The 19,797-nt window shown below is 33.7% G+C and overlaps 1 protein-coding gene and 1 long non-coding RNA gene across 4 annotated transcripts in view; one reads left to right on the forward strand and one right to left on the reverse strand.

Moving 5' to 3' along the window:
- Positions 1–19,797, forward strand: part of LOC141377537 (uncharacterized) — a 163,744-nt gene that overhangs the window by 86,904 nt on the left and 57,043 nt on the right. Inside the window, exon 3 of one of the 3 annotated variants that reach the window (XR_015507586.1) lies at positions 12,317–12,391. The exons of the other annotated variants lie outside the window; for them this stretch is intronic. This is a non-coding gene — a long non-coding RNA (uncharacterized LOC141377537). The remainder of the gene's footprint in view (positions 1–12,316; positions 12,392–19,797) is intronic. 3 annotated transcript variants of the gene reach the window in all.
- Positions 1–19,797, reverse strand: part of fat1b (FAT atypical cadherin 1b) — a 69,805-nt gene that overhangs the window by 8,637 nt on the left and 41,371 nt on the right. Inside the window, exons 17-25 of the mRNA XM_087281552.1 lie at positions 18,022–18,159; positions 14,438–14,581; positions 14,113–14,298; positions 8,382–9,183; positions 6,293–6,424; positions 4,397–4,548; positions 2,582–3,044; positions 1,021–1,174; positions 821–931 (exon numbers count right to left, since the gene is read on the reverse strand). Of these exons, the coding sequence (XP_087137678.1) occupies positions 821–931; positions 1,021–1,174; positions 2,582–3,044; positions 4,397–4,548; positions 6,293–6,424; positions 8,382–9,183; positions 14,113–14,298; positions 14,438–14,581; positions 18,022–18,159 (2,282 nt within the window). The remainder of the gene's footprint in view (positions 1–820; positions 932–1,020; positions 1,175–2,581; positions 3,045–4,396; positions 4,549–6,292; positions 6,425–8,381; positions 9,184–14,112; positions 14,299–14,437; positions 14,582–18,021; positions 18,160–19,797) is intronic.

A 19,797-nucleotide genomic window follows, 5' to 3' on the forward strand; every position in this document is an offset into this window, starting at 1 on the left:
GAAACAAAATGATGCTTTTTACTATGATGGGATGACTGCGCTGCTGATTGTATCCCTGGTCACAGTATACTAAATAGTTTGTATAAATTGCTTTAGATAAACTATACATTTAGAGAATGAAGCACAGCTGTGGCTGGAAAACAAGCATCCCAAGTCACTTCAGGAGGAGGCATGAATTTAGCTAAACTGCGACATGGTCATCTTCCAGACATATTACCAACAATCCATCAGGTAATGTTTTTCCCTCTCTCTCTCTCTCTCTCTCTCTCTCTCTCTCTCTCTCTCTCTCTCTCTCTCTCTCTCTCTATTTAAATTGTTGGTAAAGCGCTGTCTACCAATATTTTTTCTCCACACCCCATGAGATGGGACAGCGCATCGGACTATGACAGCTGGATTAGTCCAAAAAGGCACAGTACTTTTTGCGGGTGGGTCTGTTTTAGTTCGCATCATGTTCTTACCACAAGCTTACTGCTCTAGGGTTCGTCTGAAAGTTTGTTTGAAACTTTGTTCGTCTGCTTTTGGTGCGCACTCAAGTGCAATTGCAACATTCACATCTGCCCAAACTAACCACACCAAGAGGAAACATTAACTCTATTCAACCGAACTAAATAAGGCGGGTGTGAAAACATCCTTACTTGGCCAATATATACAGTATATTCCCTGACTTTCAATGTCTGGTATGGACATTGGACATTACATGGACATCACATAGTATGGACATAAAAAATTCCATGATATTCCTGAAATTCTATGACCTGTGGAATTCCTGATATTTAAAAAGAGTACTGTTATGTTCACAGTGCTAGCAATAACAACACACCTTTCTCCTTTGAATCCTGGCTCACACTCACAAATGGCTCCATCAAGACTGTCTATACACTGTCCACCATTTTGGCATGGATTCTCTTTGCAGTAGGGACCTATCTGACACCTGCGGTCAAACAGAGAGTGTTTTACATAGAGTAATGAAAGATTTTATTATCAATAATGTACTTGTACAGTACATTGGCAGTGCAGTACCTTTGACCGGAGTACTTGCCCCGGCATTTACATGAGTAGTCCAGGTTATTTTGGATGCAGGTTCCTCCATACAGACAAGGGTTTGAGTCACAAGGACTGATCTTCACCTCACAGCGAGTCCCAGAGAATGAAGGACTGCATTTGCAAATGTTACCTGAGAGAATATCAGTGATACAGAAACACCATAAGGCAGTTTATACATTATAAATATGGAAGTTAAAAAAGATGTACTGTAATAACACACATGAGTTAATAACATGCATGATTGGGGAGTAATTGCAAAGTTTAACTCTAAAGTTAGCAAAAATTGTATCATTCGCATGTGTTTAAGCCGGTGACGATGTACACATTTCAAGCCAGTTTAAAGCATGCAGTCACAGATAACTTACATTTTTAGTAACATCAATAAACATTCATTTTATTTATGTGCAGTATATCTGCAATGAAGATTATATAGTGTTATTTATTTTATAATAAATTATTCAGTTTGTGTGCCTGAATACTTTGGACTCCCAGAAAAACCAAAAAGCTTTGATTTTATTTGTAACTTTCCTTTACTGTACTTATTACATTTTATGCAGATGAGTTCCACAACAAAATCGTCATATCATCATCCAAAATTGTCCAAAATTTTTGTTCATTCTTTTCAAATACAGCTATTGATTTCATCTGCTAAAATCATACTCAATATCGCAATATGCATTGCAAAAAAATATTAAGATGTCTGTTTTTTTCCAATGTTTTGCAGCCCTAATATTATATTATATTATATTATATTATATTATATTATATTATATTATATTATATTATATTATATTATATTATATTATATTTATTATATTATATTATAGCAAAATATAGATAGCCTATTTAATATTGTGAAATAGTGTGATCATTATTTTAAATAACTTTTTATTTTAATATATTTAAAATGCCAATCTTTTTCTGTAATGGAAAATATAAAACACTGTATTGTTATATTTTTTTACATATTTTGTTTTAATTTTTACATAAATTATAAATTAACACTATCACACAAAAAGAAAAATTATTAACATTATAAATGAATTCAACTTTTAACTTTTAAATTAATTAAAAATCCCACAGAAAGACAAACACAACAAGTAATGAAAGATAAGACACAGTTGTAAGATATAAAATAAAAAAATACTTTTATGAATCTAAGATGGAAATGATCTTTCGCTGATTGTTTATTTATATTATTATTATAATTATTGTTGCCAGTTTCTTTTTTTTCAAGTGACACTCTATTTGACTTCACTTGAAACCATACTAAAACCTATACAAATAATCTATATGATTATATGAAGATATATCATCTATACACACACACACACACACACACACACACACACACACACACACACACACACACACACACACACACACACACATATATATATATATATATATATATATATATATATATATATATATATATATAAGCATCAATGTGTGTGAATTATATATTAATACAGACCCTGTTGATATTTCCTGCATGACATTTCCTTTAATCTACAATGTGAGCAGTTTAGTCTACCTCCACTCTGCCTCATTAAGCAGCTCCCTCCATTGAGGCAAGGATTACTGGAGCAGACTGGAGATGTGAAGCCGAAACATCCCGGAGAAACTCCCACCATGTCCTCAATAGTAACTCCTAATGGACCACCAGAGTCCAAGGACAGTCTATGTCCATTAAGCAGCACCGAGTCCATGCAGCCCTGCAGGCTGTTTGATGCAGGCAGATTTCGTCTGCGTCTGGAACCGAGGTGTTGAGCGTGTCCACCTAGCACCACCTGCTCACCCAGGTTAAGGCAGTGAAGAGGGCCGGGCGCGATGCCTGATGCTGAATGGAGCTGATCCAGAACCAGCCTGGCATAGTTTCCCTTCACCTCAAGTTCTGCCATGTGCCACTGTCCATCATTCACCAGGACGCTGTGCACAGAGACTGTGGCAAAACCCCAGCCACAGTCAAACTGGAACTGCAGTCTGCCTCCTGCTATCTGAGAAATGCACACAGTCAGTATTAAGATTAATCTGTACATATAGCAGATGACAATAACATCTTAACCAAGCTTAAAGGAATAGTTCACCCAAAAATGAAAATTAACACACTATTTACTCACCCTCAAGTGGTTCCAAACCTTTATGAGATTCTTTCTTCTGTTACACACTGAAGATATCTGAAGGACAGCTGAAAATCTGTAACCATTAACTTTAGCTTTCTTTGGAATATATTTATTTTTTGCGTGTTCAACAAAAGAAACAAACTCAAACAAGTTTGGAAGAAGCGAAGGGTGAGTAAATGATGACAGTAAACACATGTAATAATACAAATAACAATTAATGAATCATATTCCATGGTGCAAAAGTCAATTTACATGATTTTACTGCAATCTGGCTTTGAGGAGGTATGACATGTCCCCTCCGTCCATGCCAATTCTACGCCTGTGCTTTTGTGTTTAACAGAAGAAAGAAACTCGTATGTAAAAACAAAAAATGAAGGGTACAGTAAGTATATTTTTGGGTAAACTATCTCTTTAAGATTTTCTATAGGAACAGCAGGCTCATGTGGCTTATTTATACATTTAAAGTGTTTTTTTTTTGTTTCTTTTTAAAGGAGCAGTATGTAAGTTTGACACTTAGTGGTTGAACAAGGTATTACATTCCTGGATCAAAACAAACGCAAGCCAGATTGACCAACAGGAGCGAGTCTGTTGATTGAGCCTAAAGGCTGATTTAAATCATGTTCTATTAAGAAGCAACGGCACGTGTTAGAGGGAATATTTTCCATGTAAAAAGGAGTTTTTGTTCTAGCCAACTCCTCGAATTGAAATTTTAGAAATGGATTTTATTTCTTGTAGCTAAACAACAGAAAACAATGATCACCTCAGGTACACCTCATGTGTTTTATTCCGTATTAAATGCTAATAATGTGAGTAAATGCCATTTTACATGACATTTTTTGCAGCAGGTAGTTTACCTCAGATCTTGAACATAAAATAAACAGTTTAAAATTTAACTTTAAACTTAACACTAACACATATCAATGATTCAGCATATACATTTAATAATGTTAAATAACTTTATTATGTAATAATTTGATCAAAAACCATATAATTTCTAAAGTGAGCGCATATTCATATTATATATAGTAGAATATCTGATTTCAGCATTTTTTTTTTTTTCAGATAAACAAGAATGTTTACTTAGCATGTTCAGTGAATGTTCACTTAGTTTCTTAAATATCTGCAAACATATTATGGCATTTTAATGCTTTAGAAGAGTCAAAAACTTACAGCATCTTCAAATTAAACACCATGAATACAAGCCATGCTCTAATATTCTTTTATACCTCTAGAATGCTGTGGCCCGTTCCTCTGGCAAGCATTATTGTTCCTTCTGTTGAGAGAGTTTTTAACTTGAGCGTGAGCTTCAGTCCTTTCATACTTTCCATCAGGCTATATTTAATATAGCTGCTCTCACTAAATGTCATTGAAGATCCTCCTTTGAAAAGAGAGTAAAAGAATATGAAGTTAGTAGCACACTAATTAAAATAAATACAAGTGACATTTTAGTTTGGATTCTGGTTGCTACTGTCTGCTTTACACACCTTTAAAAACTGTCTGGGACATGTAATGTCTTACTAAATCATTTTAGGCCTAAGAAAATTCTATAAAATGTCATGCACAGAATACCTGTAATGAAATGTTACTGATATTTCCACCATACACTGCCCTACAGTGACAAAACGTTGCTGGAACTGAGAGAATACGTTTAGTAAACTTTCTGAATTAATATTTATAATTTGTGGAATCTATTTTTTTTTATTCTTGCATAGTTGTGCTAGCTGCCAAGTTACAGGAGCACAATGTAAGGCACCTTATTATTTAAACTTCTTCAGTTACATCACCATCCTTTTAGACTTTCAAGAGATGTAAATGTCATCAACATGTTAACAACAAATGCTAATTTAAGCTATAAACATGTTAGTGGTATGCTAAATCATGCTAGCTGTATGTTAATTCCTGTTATTAATGCTGTAACGTTCTAACAGCATGATAATCCATGTCATCATAACATTCATGCTAGCCACGTGCTATTTCATACTTAAATGCTAACCATACAAACATGCATGATTTCATTGTATTCACATTTGAAAAACAACATAACGATAACTACACCGTTATAGCAGTCAATTCTTTTAAGGCAAAATAAACTATATTAGGGGGTCTACGCAGTTTGTTTTACGCCACTGAGGCTAGCAATATGCTAGCAATATTAATTCATGATATATATTTATACTAGCAACATATCTGAGCTAACAATATGTTAATTAACATTAAGAACATAAAAGCAAGATGCTAGTTTTTGGTAGAAACATGTAGCACCATACTGATTCTTAGTATATGACTTTCAGAGTTTCAAGATGTTATTAACTTGCATGCCTTTTTTATTGATGTTTAAACACTTTATTTGACATTTACATCAAACTTTGTCATAAACTTTGCTCATTTTGTGATTTTATGATAAAATCAATTTGACGTATGCATTTACATCTGGTATAAGGTTTTAAAGCCTTTGCTCATCTTTAGTGACAATCAATTTAAATATTCATAAAATAGACATTTTTTAAATGTATCAATTTTTTTGTACACATCAGATATTTTCCACCCCTAACAATATGCCAAAATGATCTGAAAAGCTAATAAATTTGCTATATTAATATATTATGGTTTTAAAAGATTGATGGCATTTTGACAGAAATGAGTTATCAATGTAATGGCTTGTAATGATAAATTCGTTAAAGCCAAGCATAATTACCTTAAAGAAAAGAAGTGTAACACATGGTTGTGGGAGTCAGCAATAATTAGAACATTTTTAAAGGTAAGGATATAATTAAGGATATAATAGAGGAAGCCCATTTCTCAGCTGAAGAATCTCTCTTCTTTTATTTTGTAGTTGATTTACTGTTAAATGCCTCATAGATCTTACTTAAGAGAAGCTGTCATTTTCTGAATTAATTATGAAAATACATTGTGCTAAATTGTGCGTGTAAACACAGCTTCACCTAATGATTAAATGTGCTGTGAATGAATGAACCCTGTTTTATTACACTTAATGAATGTGTGTTTACACTAGACGCACTTTTAACATTAGCGCCTGCAAATGATTATTAATTGAGTGAGCAGGGAACAGTTTAATCTGCAGCTGTGATTGGTCCTCTAGATGACACTGATAAGAAAATTACCTGAGCATTTGACTTTGGCAGCACCTGTGCAGATGCAGCTGTGTTTGTCTTGTCCAAAGCCTGACACGCACTCATAGCCCTCTGGACATGTGCTGTTTACACAGGTGTATTCCTGCTTCAGACACTTACTGTCTAAAAAAGCAGACGATTGGGAGAAAAATCAAAGTTTATTTTTAAAAGTAAAATTGCATAATATTTGCATAATAAAACAAATTATGCAAAATATGTTTAATGATAATAGTACAAATAAAGTAAAAATCAACAAGAAACATTTGAATAGAAGATATACAGATTTTTATTATTTGTATTATTATTTTTACTATTATTATTATTATTATTATTATTATTACAGCATTGCTAATAACAAAACATAGTTTAAATTTGTAAAAATAAAAAAAAATAAAAATGATTATAAACTGAAAAACTGAATGGGGCAGCATGGTGGTGCAGTGGGTAGCGCTGTCGCTTTACAGCAAGAAGGTTGCTGGTTTGAGCCTCGGCTGGGTCAGTTGGCATATGTTTGGAGTTCTCCCCGTGTTCGTGTGGGTTATAGGTGATTTGAGTAAGCTAAATTGTACGTAGTGTATGAGTGTGAATGAGAGTGTATGGGTGTTCCCAAGTGATGGGTTGCAGCAGGAAGGGCATCCACTGCAGGGACTGAGTCGAAAAGAAAATGAATAAATGAAAAACTGAATATTATTTTTGTATTTATTGTACATATTATTGTTATACAATTATATACAGTTAAAGCAAATAAATATTAGCTCTCCTGTGAAATGTTATTTATTTTTCAAGAGACATTTCACATGGCAGCTTGTAACATTTTGATTTAGTGGCTAATTCGTTTGAACTCATAAGATCTCATTCGTATAATTAAATATGATTTGCTTATCCCCTAATGACGGTTGGGTTTATGGGTGAGATTGGGTGCCACACGTCTTTTTTGAAATCGTACATTTTCATATGACTGAACTTAAGTTAAAAGTTAAAGTTAGCCACTAAACTGACAAAAACGTAAAATCTCAAAAGTTTCCTTGTGAGATCAGGCTGGTATTTTCTGTAATATTTTTTTTTTCTTCTGAAGAAATTCTCATTCTTTTAGTTTGGCTGGAAAAAAGCAGTTTTAAAAAAATAATTTTATGTTTAATATTAATAGCCTTTTTTGTCTACAGAACAATCCGCTGTTGTCCAATGACTTGCCTAGTTAATCTAACTCGCCTAGTTATGCCAATTTATTAAGACTTAAATTGCACTGAATATAAGTATCTTGCAAAATAACTAGTGAAATATTATGTACTGTCATCATGGTAAAGACAAAGAAAACTGTTATGTTTAAAATGTGTTGAAAAAAATCTTCTGTCCATTAAAATAGCACATTTTTAAAAGAATATAAACAATTTTGCACACTATCAATACTTGCCATAATTTTATTGAATAAAATCTCTGGAAGGTCTCTGGACCTTCATCATAATTCAGATTCTTTACTACGCACCTACCATTTTTTCAGGTGTGCTGAGTTTGAACTGATTGATAAAATACAAGTTTTAAGATTCAGATGTTTCCCCCAATGAGAAATTCAGATCTTTCAAGATTCAAAAAGAATCTAATGCACATACTGTTGTTGTTTTTGCTGTTATTATTAGTTTTATTCATTCATTTTCTTTCGGCTAAGTCTCAATTTCAGAGGTCGCCAAAGTGGAATGAACCACCAACTTTTCGGTCATATGTTGTATGCAGTACTGTTTGTGAGTGTGAATGAGTGTGTATGAGTGCTTTTCAGTACTGGAAATCACCTGTACACACTCATTCACACTCACAAACAGTTTACATTTAGTTTATTCAATTCACCTATAGCGCATGTCTTTGGACTGTGGGGGAGACAAGAGGATCCGGAGGAAACCCACGCGAAGACAGGGAAAACATGCAAACTCCACACAGAAATGCCAACTGACCCAGCCGGTACTCGAACCAGCTACTGTCTTGCTGTGAGGTGACAGTGCTAATCACTGAGCCACTGTGCTGCCATTATTAATTTAAAATTTTTTATTATTATTCTTTTGTAACACTTTATAAAGCCAACACTACATACCTGTGCACAGACATTTGGCCGTCATGTGATGTCTGGGTGTGATGTAGCTCACTCGTGCAGTGCTGTATGCACCCATAGTAGTCTGGTTAAACAGAAGCACCCGTCTACACTTGCCATCAGGACACTCAGAGCTTAAACAGCGACTGTTCAAAACCCTCACAACATGCAGTCCAGTCATCTCCTTGATGGCTCCTCTGGAAGAGCTTATCTTCTGAGAGAGAGCCTCCAGTGCACCGGCGCCTCGTCCGGGTCTCTCAAAATACAAAAGAACATCCAGGCCATTGCCAAATCCAGCAGATTGCAGACTGATCAAATTGATAGCACCCCTGCGGGCTCCAGCCACGCTGCGGAGCATTTTCTGGAAATTTTTCCAATGGTCCTGGATAAAATCCTCCGTGGTGATGCCAGCGAAGCGTATAGAGATAGAGCTGTCCAGCATCTGCTCTGTGACCTGCAAGACATTCACTTTGACAATGGACGAAACTGAAAAATGTCCGTCGCTGACCGAGACGTTAAGCTGGTAATGACCCACGTCCAGGCCTTCACGCGCCAACAGTCTGCCGTCTGTGCCAATGATATAAAACAAGCTGTGGGACTGTGGGTCCAGGCTGAATGCGAGTGTGTCGTGTTCATCTTGATCTGTGGCATGGATTTTTCCCAGTGTGCCTCCAGAATATTCATCTTCCAGGAGGATGATGAAAATGTCGAGAGGAAGCACAGATGGAGGAAACATGCTGGCCTGAGCTACAAGAACTGTGATAAATGTGACTGATTTTAGTGGAGGTTTTCCATTGTCAGACACCTGGAATCAAATGGAGATGATGTTTAGTTTACATGTTTCATAAATGGGTTTTTGTTTCATAGAGTTTTACATCTTTAAAACTTATTTTGTTAAAGGATAGTTTAATTTACAAGGATAGTTTCCAAAAAAAATTACCCACTATTTACTCATCTTTGAGTGGTTCCAAACCTTTATGCGTTTTTTTCTTCTGTCGATCACTAAAGAATATATTTTGAAGAAAGCTGAAAACCACCATTGACTTCTATAGTAGGAAAAACGCATACTGTTGAGTTCAACATTGTTCAAAATATCTTCTTCTATTGTTCTATCTATCTTCTTGTGTTTGACAGAAAAAAAAGAAACTCATTAAGGTTTGAAACAAGTAAAGGGTGAATAATTAATGACAGATATTTTTTTGGTGAGCTTTTCCTTTATTTATTTATTTTTTTTGTAGAATTTGAATATTTTAAGCACTTAATATTTTACAATACCTTATTTTTTTATTTTTTTTTTACATTTAAAATACATTACCAATAAAACTTTTTGGAATTTACAGCATTTACAGTAATGATTTGGTTATTCTTTTATTTACCAAATGATGTTTAACTGAGCAAGGATATTTTCACAGTATGTCTGGTAATATTTTTTCTTCTGGAGAAAGTCTTATTTGTTTTATTTCGGCTAGAACAAAAGCAGTTTTTAACGAACCATTTTAAGGTCAAAATTATTAGCCCCTTTAAGCTATATATTTTTCAATAGTCTACAGAACAAACTATAATTATACAATAACTTGCCTAATTACCCTAACCTGCCTAATTAACCTAGTTAAGCCTTTAAATGTCACTTTAAGCTGTATAGAAGTGTCTTGAAACATATCTAGTAGAATTATATGTACTATCATCATGACAAAGATAAAATAAATCAGTTATTAGAGATAAATTATTAAAACTATTATGTTTAGAAATGTGTTGAAAAAAATCTTCTCCCCGCTAAACGGGGGAGAAAAAATAAACAGGGGGGCTAATAATTCAGGGGGGCAATAATTTTGACTTCAACTGTATATCAAAAGTACATGTAAACATTTATTTTGTATAATAATCTCACAATAAAATGATCCTATTTTAATAAATGTGTCCATGCATGGACCACAAAACCAGTCTTATATTGCGCTGGGTATATTTAATTTAGGACAAAGCCAAAAATATGTTGTATGGGTCAAAATGATCAATTTCTTTTTTGTGGCAAAATCATTAAAATATTACAAGAAGATCATGAAGAAATTATGTACATTTCTACAAAAAAAATAAATTTATGATTAGTAATATGCATTGTTGATAGCTTAATTCAGACAACATTACAGACGATTTTGTACATATTTATTTAACCCTCTGGTTAAAGATTTCAAATGTAAATCAGCTTAACATTGTCCTACCCTATAAACCATACACCATACAAAAATAATATTTATTCAGCTTTCATGTGACATATGAAACTTAAGACTTCAAGCATTCACGCATTTTAAAATACAATTTATCCAAGTGCTGTCTAGTCTGAATTTTCAGCTGATATTAATTAAATTCATGTTTATTTCTATAGTGCTTTTATAATATAGATTTTGCTAAAACAGCATAATATAAAAGTTCTAGTAAATTGAAAGTGTCAGACCAGTTCAAGTATTCTGTCTAAATCAAATCACATCGATGATCTTTAAGAAATAAGTAGATTTGGTGCTCAAAATGTCTTTAATTTAACTGTTATTATTATCAAGGATGAAAACAGTTGATTATTGATAAATCAAAGCAGTGACATTTTAAACCTTTCATTAATAATATGAATTTTTTATTCATAAAATAATTTGCTTAATTGTTGTAACTGAATAAAGCATTGGGAAAGTATTATGTCTCTCTCTATATGTTTTAATTATAGTGTAAATATATTATAAAATGTGACGTAATATAAATGAAAAAAAAAAAAAAAAAATATATATATATATATATATATATATATATATATATATATATTCAATATATATATATATATATATATATATATATATATATATATATATATATATATATATATATATATATATATATATATATATATATATATATATATTGAAGAAATATGTAAACTGTTAAACATTAATTTCTATAGTATTCACTATTCCTGCCATGGATGTTCAGTCAATGATTAAAGGTTTTCAGCTTTTTCCAAAATATATTATTTTGTGTTCAACAGCTTGGAACTAGTTAAGGGTGAGTAAACAATGACCAGATTTTTATTTTGGGGTGTACTGTCCCTTTAAAATATATAAATAAATTATTGAAGTTAAAGTAAATTAATATTAGTGTTTGATATTTTTAACATCTCACAAAAAAAAACCTTTTTTTAATTGCTCATTTCTGCACAGTATTGCTGTTCATCTTTGTAAAGCAACATTACCACAATCTACCTTGCTTAAATTACTACAAAAATAAAGGTGACTTGACTCGTTATAGATCAGCCATTGTGGATAGAAAGTCAGCTAAAGTATTTGCGCTTGCTTGCTATGACACTTGTTTAACACAAGATGGCGCTTTCAACACGTGAATCTTTAGGACCTTACAACACAATGGAATCTTCCACTAACAGGCATTTCTTGGAATTATGTATGTTTTTGATTCATACAAAATGTGTTTTTAGGCATGTACACCTTAATGCCATTCTCGATGTACAAGTATAATCAAGCATTATTCATCCAACACATCTGAGCCAAGAAATCTTATCATGAGTTTAAAGTGTTTCCAAAGTAGGGGAGAGCAGGGTGAAAGAAACAAATCAATTTTCTTGGAGCCCTGACAACATTTGATTTCCAGGCTATAACAGCACATTCAGCATGCAATCCTCGTTGGAGCTGCGACCATGTCCTGCGATTAGCTCCAAAATTCAGTTTTTGAGTGCAGAAAGTAAATTATTGTTGCTATTCTTTTTTCCCTATTAGAAGTTGTTTCTCTTTTCATGTGTCACATCAATGATCAATCTGCAGGTTAATGTGCAATAACACATCCTTAAGTTTGCGATATCAGAGTTTTTCAGTTTAAAACTAAATCAGGTTTAAATGGCAATAGTTCAATCGGGGGACGAAAGTAACACTGTTATTTTTGTTCCACAGCTAATTTTCAGGGTGGCGCAGTGGATAGCACATTCGCCTCACAGCAAGAAGGTCACTGGTTCGAGCCTCGGCTAGGTCAGTTGGCATTTCTTTCTTGAGTTTGCATGTTCTCCCTGTGATCACGTGGGTTTCCTCTGGGTGCTCCAGTTTCCCTCACAGTCCATGGTATAGTGTATGAATGTGAATGAGTGTGTGTGGATGTTTCCCAGTGATGGGTTGTGGTTGGAAGGGCATCCGCTACATAAAAAAATGTAGGATAACAAACTGGATAAGCTGGCGGTTCATTCCGCTGTGGCGACTCCAGATTAATAAAGGAACTAAGCTGAAAATAAAATAAATGAATGCTAATATTTAGACCTTATTTTTCACTTCCACATTAGACTTTGGATTCACAATTTTTATAAAATTATTGCATATTGCCAACAATAATAAAATATTCAAAAATTGTAGAAAAAAAATCACATTTTGCATTGTTGGATTGCTTTTTTTTTTTTTTTTTTTTGCAAAAGTAAAGGACAAAATATGTTTGAAGTTAACATTACAAGATTAAGCCAATAAATCTAGTAAAAATTGTTGTGTTACTTTTGACCCAAATGTGTTACTTTCATCCCTGCCTATGGGGTCAAAAGTAACATGCAACTTTAGTATAGTTTAAAGTGAAGTTATGTTTGAGCTGTCCTACGCTGATCAAAAATAACACCGGCATTTGATGGACCACTCTTGTGAGCAAAATTATATTTCCTCTAAAAATATTATCTTATAAAATGAGTTTTTTATAAAAAATAAAAAAATAGTACTTTTGTTTTCACTCTCCCCTACCTCATTTATTCCTGATGATAAATATTTTTAAGATTTTCTGATGATACATATGATTTTTCTTCGGTCTGCTTTAATGTTCTTTCAATCAATTTTTTAAATGTAAAATCACATTGCATATTTTGCTACTTTATAATATGTTAAAACAACACTTGAAAACATGTTCTATTTAGTATGAATATGAAAGCATACTATGTGTACCCTAAGTTCTTAATGGTTATAAACTTTAAACTAATATGTAATGCTTACTCAGTATATATGTGGTTTCAGCAATCAGATTCGACCAGACAGAGCTAAATAGCCAAGGAGGGTCTAAAATGATTTGACCTTGAGATCTAATTTATTCCAACAGCCCCAAAACACTGTAGAGATTACAGTAGCTGGTGTTTTTGGACTGTTGAACTGCTAATATTCAATCAAATAGATGCCATCCAACGAACTCTAGATCTTTATGGCACGTGTTGTGAGAAAGTACAACAAAAATAAGGTGTTAGAATAAGGTATTAAAATAAAAATCATAGCTGCCATTCACATTCTTTTCATTCCCTCTCAAAAGAGCCATAAACATCTCTGTGTTTATGTAGTAGTACTGTTGAAGTGATGAAGATTATGATGAAACAAGAGAGAAGGGTCTGTAAAATATGATTAGCTACTTTATTGTCGCAGCCATAGAGCGATTACTGACTGAAGATTAGCAGATTATTTCATTTAACATATAATAATTTTATGGCAACTCACTTTTTTAAGAACTGTAAAGTCAAAAAATCACTTTTTACAGAATGAAATCTGAAACAAGTGGTCACAAGAGACGCAACTGTACATGCTAAAACTAGTTGAAAATAGTAGTGTCTTTGTTGACCACATGTGGGGTTTCTTGTCCGCTGGATGTTTGTGAAGGAGCCACAGGGGTCTATAAAGTCCATTTTGAGAAACACAGCTGTAAAATTCCCCTGAAGAACTGAATAAATCTCATTTCTTACCTGCACTTGGAGTGTATACTGGCCCTTTGTCAATGGTCCAGCGGTCTTAACCAAACCCTGCTGGTCTATGCTAAAGGGGTTTGCTTCTACGCCTATCAGGATAAAGGAGAAAGGAGGCCCATTATGGAGGGAGTCGTTGTCTGTCACATTGAGCTGTAACACGCTGGTCCCTGAAGGTAGATTTTCCTGCAGAAAAGGAAAAAAAAATATCTAGAATCATTTCAAGGGATTTCGCCATCACCTCTTACTGAGAACTCAGGCATGGAGTTAGGAATGCGTGTGTAGGGTTTTATCTGCTCTACTCTGTAGGAGACTGTGGTCTTGCCTGGATGATGAGACTGTAGTTAGCCTGAGAGAAGACAGGGGGATTATCATTCACATCAGACACAGCAATGTTGATTGCTGCACTGTCGGATTTGAGGGGACTTCCGCTGTCGGAGGCCATCACGGTCAGCATGTAACTCGCTACCTAATTTAAACAAGAAAAAAACACGTAACAAATTCATTTATCCTTGCATTTGACAGGAACTTTTACATCTGCCTAAATTTCAACAAAATCATGTGCATGTGTGATTAAATCACGTATATTGTTGACCATTGCCTTAAAAATTATTTGATTTCTCTTGCTAGTTTAAGTCAAAGCAACAGCCTTAAAATCAATTCCTGGCTCTGTTCTCTGCACAGTTTAGTTTCAAACAGCTCTAAATGATGCTTGCTTGGAAACTTCTAGTAATCTTATCGACCTTGGTTTCCTGGATCCAGTGTGTTTAACTAGCATTGAAGCAAAGCTGTGTAGAGCTCTGGCTATTCCCTTACAGGAAATGGGTCTGAGACCAGCGAGTTAGAGCAGAGCTGTTCAAACTAGGGCCCATGGTTGGCCCATGGTAACCTTTGATTTGGCCCACCATCCCACATGAGAATGATGGAGTTGTGGCGAATGCCTTTAACACAAATCGTCATTTCTAATTTAACAACTTTATTAGTTTGTTTGTTTGTTTGTTTCATTCCTGAAAACTGAATGTAAAACAAAAAAAAGCAAACTGAAAATAAATGATTCAATTAAATTCTGAATCTGATTTTTATAAACACTGTCATTCAATGAATAAAGAACATTGCAAAAGACATTGGCAAGCAAATCAAGGTAAAAACAAGCGTAGCTTGACTAGTGTAACTCCATTCTGTTATAAATGGGATTGTTTTTTTTACTGTAATAAGTTCATTATACCATTATACAATATGTACCGCATTAGTTACTATAAAGCAATGTTTTCTAGTTATTTTTAAATATTAAATAAACTAGGAAATCACCAATGGCAACTGTAATGTAATATAGTTTGGTATATATTTACCTTCGGCCCACCACCCTTAATCAACTTTGTTTTTGGCCTTTTATAAGAAAAAGTTGGTGCAACCCTGAGTTGGAGGCTAAGAACAAGTTTAATGACAATGAAATCAATATGGACTAAAATCTTAGACTAATGTTGCTATCAGCTTGTCGTTTCGAAGACAAAATTGGTCTACTAGCAAGGTGTACCAACCGATGAATGTATACACAGTCTGGCAACTAAACCAAAAATGTTATTTTATTTTACATTAATGACAAGTCTATTGACAAGGTATGTTGACAAAGATGACTGAAATCTCAACACTTAAGTTCTTTGCACACTGAGTTTTCATGTGCACTTTTTGTATTCGTTATCCTAAAAATCAATCATGTACAGAAACCTTGCACGCTGAATCCAATGCGCACTAATCAAAATTTTTTTAATAGATAATATCTGGTAACACTTTATAATAACTATACACTATGAACCATTTATGGAGCGTTAGCAAATAGTGAATTCATTACCTGTTAAACATTAACTATATTAACAAACATTAGTAAGCTGTTTATAACTGCAGCTACAATTGCTGAATTCGTGACTTACAGCCACATTTATGATGTGCTTAATAAAGGTACTGTCATAATTTGGTAATGATTTATTTTTCATTACTAAATTAAGTATTGCATAACAGTTTTTAAGCATAGTTGGTTGTTTTTAAGATCATTCAGAATGAGTTAGTAAATGATTCATAAACTATTCAAATTAAAATTCATATATGTTATTATTTAGGCATATTCATTCATTTATTCATTTTCTTGTCAGTTAGTCCCTTTATTTATCCGGGGTCGCCACAGCGGAATGAACCGCCAACTTATCCAGCACATTTTTACCCATTTCTGGGAAACATTCACACACACACTCATACACTACGGACAATTTAGCCTACCCAGTTCACCTGTACCACATGTCTTTGAACTGTGGGGGAAACCGGAGCACCCAGAGGAAACCCACGCGAACGCAGGGAGAACATGCCAACTGAGCTGAGGCTCGAACCAGTGACCCAGTGACCTTCTTGCTGTGAGGTGACAGCACTACCTACTGCGCCACTGCGTCGCCTATTTAGGCATATACTAATAGTTAATTTGTATGTTAATAAATGCCTTATTACCTCAACTTCATCCAGTTTTGTTACCTAATCCAAAGTGAGGACTATTTATCCTTTGTAAATCCCTTATAAATGACAATTAAACGGTCAGTTAAATTCTAAACAGAAAAAAAGAAAATAAATGACTTTATTCACTTCTGTTCGTTTGAAAATACACAAGTGAAACTATATCAATAAAAAAATAAATCTTGGCAACCTCATCTAAAATAAAAAAAACTGCAGTTTAAACAATGCATCTTATTATATTGTTAAATTTGTATATTTATTTAATTTTATGTCGTATTTTGATACTCCTGTTATTCAGCAATGTTTAAACTAAACAATAAATTTACTTTTTAGATAAGAGTGTAAAGATGTATTGTTCATTTGATACTGAGGCTTTAATTGTCATTTATATGGCATTTCTAAAGCATAAATGTAACAAATAAAGGTTATTGATTGATTGATTGATTGATTGATTGATTGAATAGTCCTCAATTTAGATTAGGTCACAAAACTGCATAAAGTTGATTTAATAAAGCATTTATTAACATACATAGTAACCATTACTATATGCCTGAATAATAAGATATATAAATGTTGATTTCAATAGTTTATTAATCATTTACTAACTCATTCTCAATTATCTTAAAAACCTCCAACCACTTTTAAATACAAATGGTTTGTAAATAATGCAATACTCAATTTAATAACGAAAATCAACCAGTCATAAATATGAGTACAATTAATAAGCACATTATAAATGTGGTTATAAGTCAAGAATACAGCATTTGTAGCTGTAGTTATAAACTGCTTACTAATATTTTATTAATGTAGAGTTAATGCTTAACAAATAATGAATTCACTAGATGCTTATGCTTAATAAATGATTTATAGTGTGTAGTTACTATAAAGTGTTAGCACAGCCTTCATGCAGTGATGCTTTTGATCTCAGTTATGCTTTTTTATAAAAAAAAAAAAGAAAGAAAGAAAAATTTAAAAAGTAAATATTGTATTTACTGGCTGTATGTCAAATGTAAACACACACAAATACATATGAGTGGCATATGATTAGGCATTGAAACCAGCATACAATAGCAGTGGTGCTCAACCATCTACCACAATTTATCTTTATTTTTTGCACTTTGTTATTCAAAGTGATCTGTGCTGCGAGATGAAGTGGATTAATTTGTCAGATGACATTCTAGTTTTTGGCTTTAGCTTCAGTAAAATGCTGGCTATGGATGCAAAGAATGGAAAAAATCTTATACAATACATTTTTATGACAAACAAAATTTTCAGAGACAATGGATAAATGTAATAGACAAAACATAAGGTCAAATAAATTTTTAATGTGTAAAAAATTGGTGCTCAATGAATTATAGGTATTTTTAAAACCCACTCTATCCAAGGGGAAAGTATCAATCAAAAAAGCATTACCATCTCTCTGTCTAACTGACGGGCCAGTTGCAGTTCACCACTGACTGCGTCCATGATGAATGGGCAGCTCTGGTTGCTCTCTTCAATGGAATAGCGGATTTGGTTGTTTAAAGGCCCATCAAGATCATTCGCAAGTACCTAAGGACAGGGATCATTACACTTCATGAAAATGTGTTTACTCAACATTAAGTACTTTCCACAGATGTGTACATTGATTTAATTTAAAGTAGATTCATGTGGTGCCTCCTCACCCAAAACTCACTGGCACAGTATCAGATGTACAGTATGGAGGAGTTGTGTACAGCAGAGTTTTTTTTAGCATGTTGCTGCGTGGATGATAGGGGTGATCTGGGTTGTTGCTAGGTAGTTCTCACAGAGGTGCTGTAGTGCTTTAATGATTGCCAGTGAGGTGCTAGACTATTCATAAGGTTACAGGTCATTTCCACGGTAAGGTTAAGGTAAAGGTAAAGCTGAAGAATATTTTAGCATAGACACTTTTAGGTAATTGTTAATGTGTTTGGGATACAAACTAGAATCTTCTAGTAGTTGTCAAAGTGACTGGATTTGCAGGGTGTTCCAGAAGATTTAAAGTGTATGCTTTGTGCTGCTTACTAAGATTTGTTTTTGCACGTTAGTATGTGGTTACTTAGCATTTTGCTAGTGCTCTGTGGTGGTTACCAAAGTGGTGCTGTGTGGTTGCTAAGGTGTTCTTTGTGGTTGCATGGTAATGCAAACTGGTCAGAAGACTTTGTGGGTAGTTTTTGTCATAAGTCGTAGCAAGTATGTACTTGATGATTGTGATAAAGGCACCATTATATTCAAGTGAAGTCACATTACGTTTATATGTATAGCACTTAAAGGTGCAGTATGTAAGTTAGACACCCAGTGGTTGAACTAGGTATTGCACACTTGGTTCAAAACAAACGCAGGTTGCCAGATTGACGACACCAATAGCAGTGTGCCTGACTGTCAAGCCTGATGGCTAATTTAAACAGTGTTCTAAATAAAAGCAACGGCACCTGATAGAAAGAATATTTAACCAACACCTGAAATTTATATTTTTGAAACTAATATTCTATTTCTTGCAACTAAACAACAGATAACTATGACAATGATCACCTCAGGTACCCCTCATGTGCTTTATTCAGTGTTAAATGCTAATATTGTGAGTTTGAATGTCATTTTACATGACATTTATTGCCATACTACTAAAAGCAGCAGCAGATAGTTTACCTCATATCTTGACCGTCAGTCAGTGATTCAGCATCTACATTTAATAATGTTTAAGAGGTCTAATATGTATTAGATTATAAACCTTACCATTTTGCACTATTTTGTGCCTGTGAATGGCTGTATTTAAATTTCTGTCATTTTTCATCTGGTGCAAACGTAGCGTGTTGTTAGGATACAAGGTTATGATGTAACCTGCTCACCAAATGTTTACAATTTTAATATTTATATTATTTGCAAATTAATAACCACCTTAATGTGCAACTCTAAATCTGCGTCTCATTTCAGAGGCTGCTACTGTACACTGAAGGTTGAGTTCCGGTCGCATATGCACACTTTGAGAGCCTTTCTGACTGAATGGATGAAATTTGATGTTTTCCACAAAAGGCAACGCAGGGTGCTAAAATTTAATTGGCTAAAGTTGCAGATTAAATGTCCAAAATGAATGACAGACGTTTCAGCACAAAACAGACATTTTCAAAGCAGAATATCTGACTTTAGCACTGTTTTTCAGATAAACAAATATGTTCACTTAGCATGTTTTTT

This window comes from Danio rerio, chromosome 14 (assembly GCF_052040795.2).
Source record: "Danio rerio strain M-AB ecotype USA chromosome 14, GRCz13ab, whole genome shotgun sequence".
Lineage (NCBI taxonomy): Eukaryota > Metazoa > Chordata > Actinopteri > Cypriniformes > Danionidae > Danio > Danio rerio.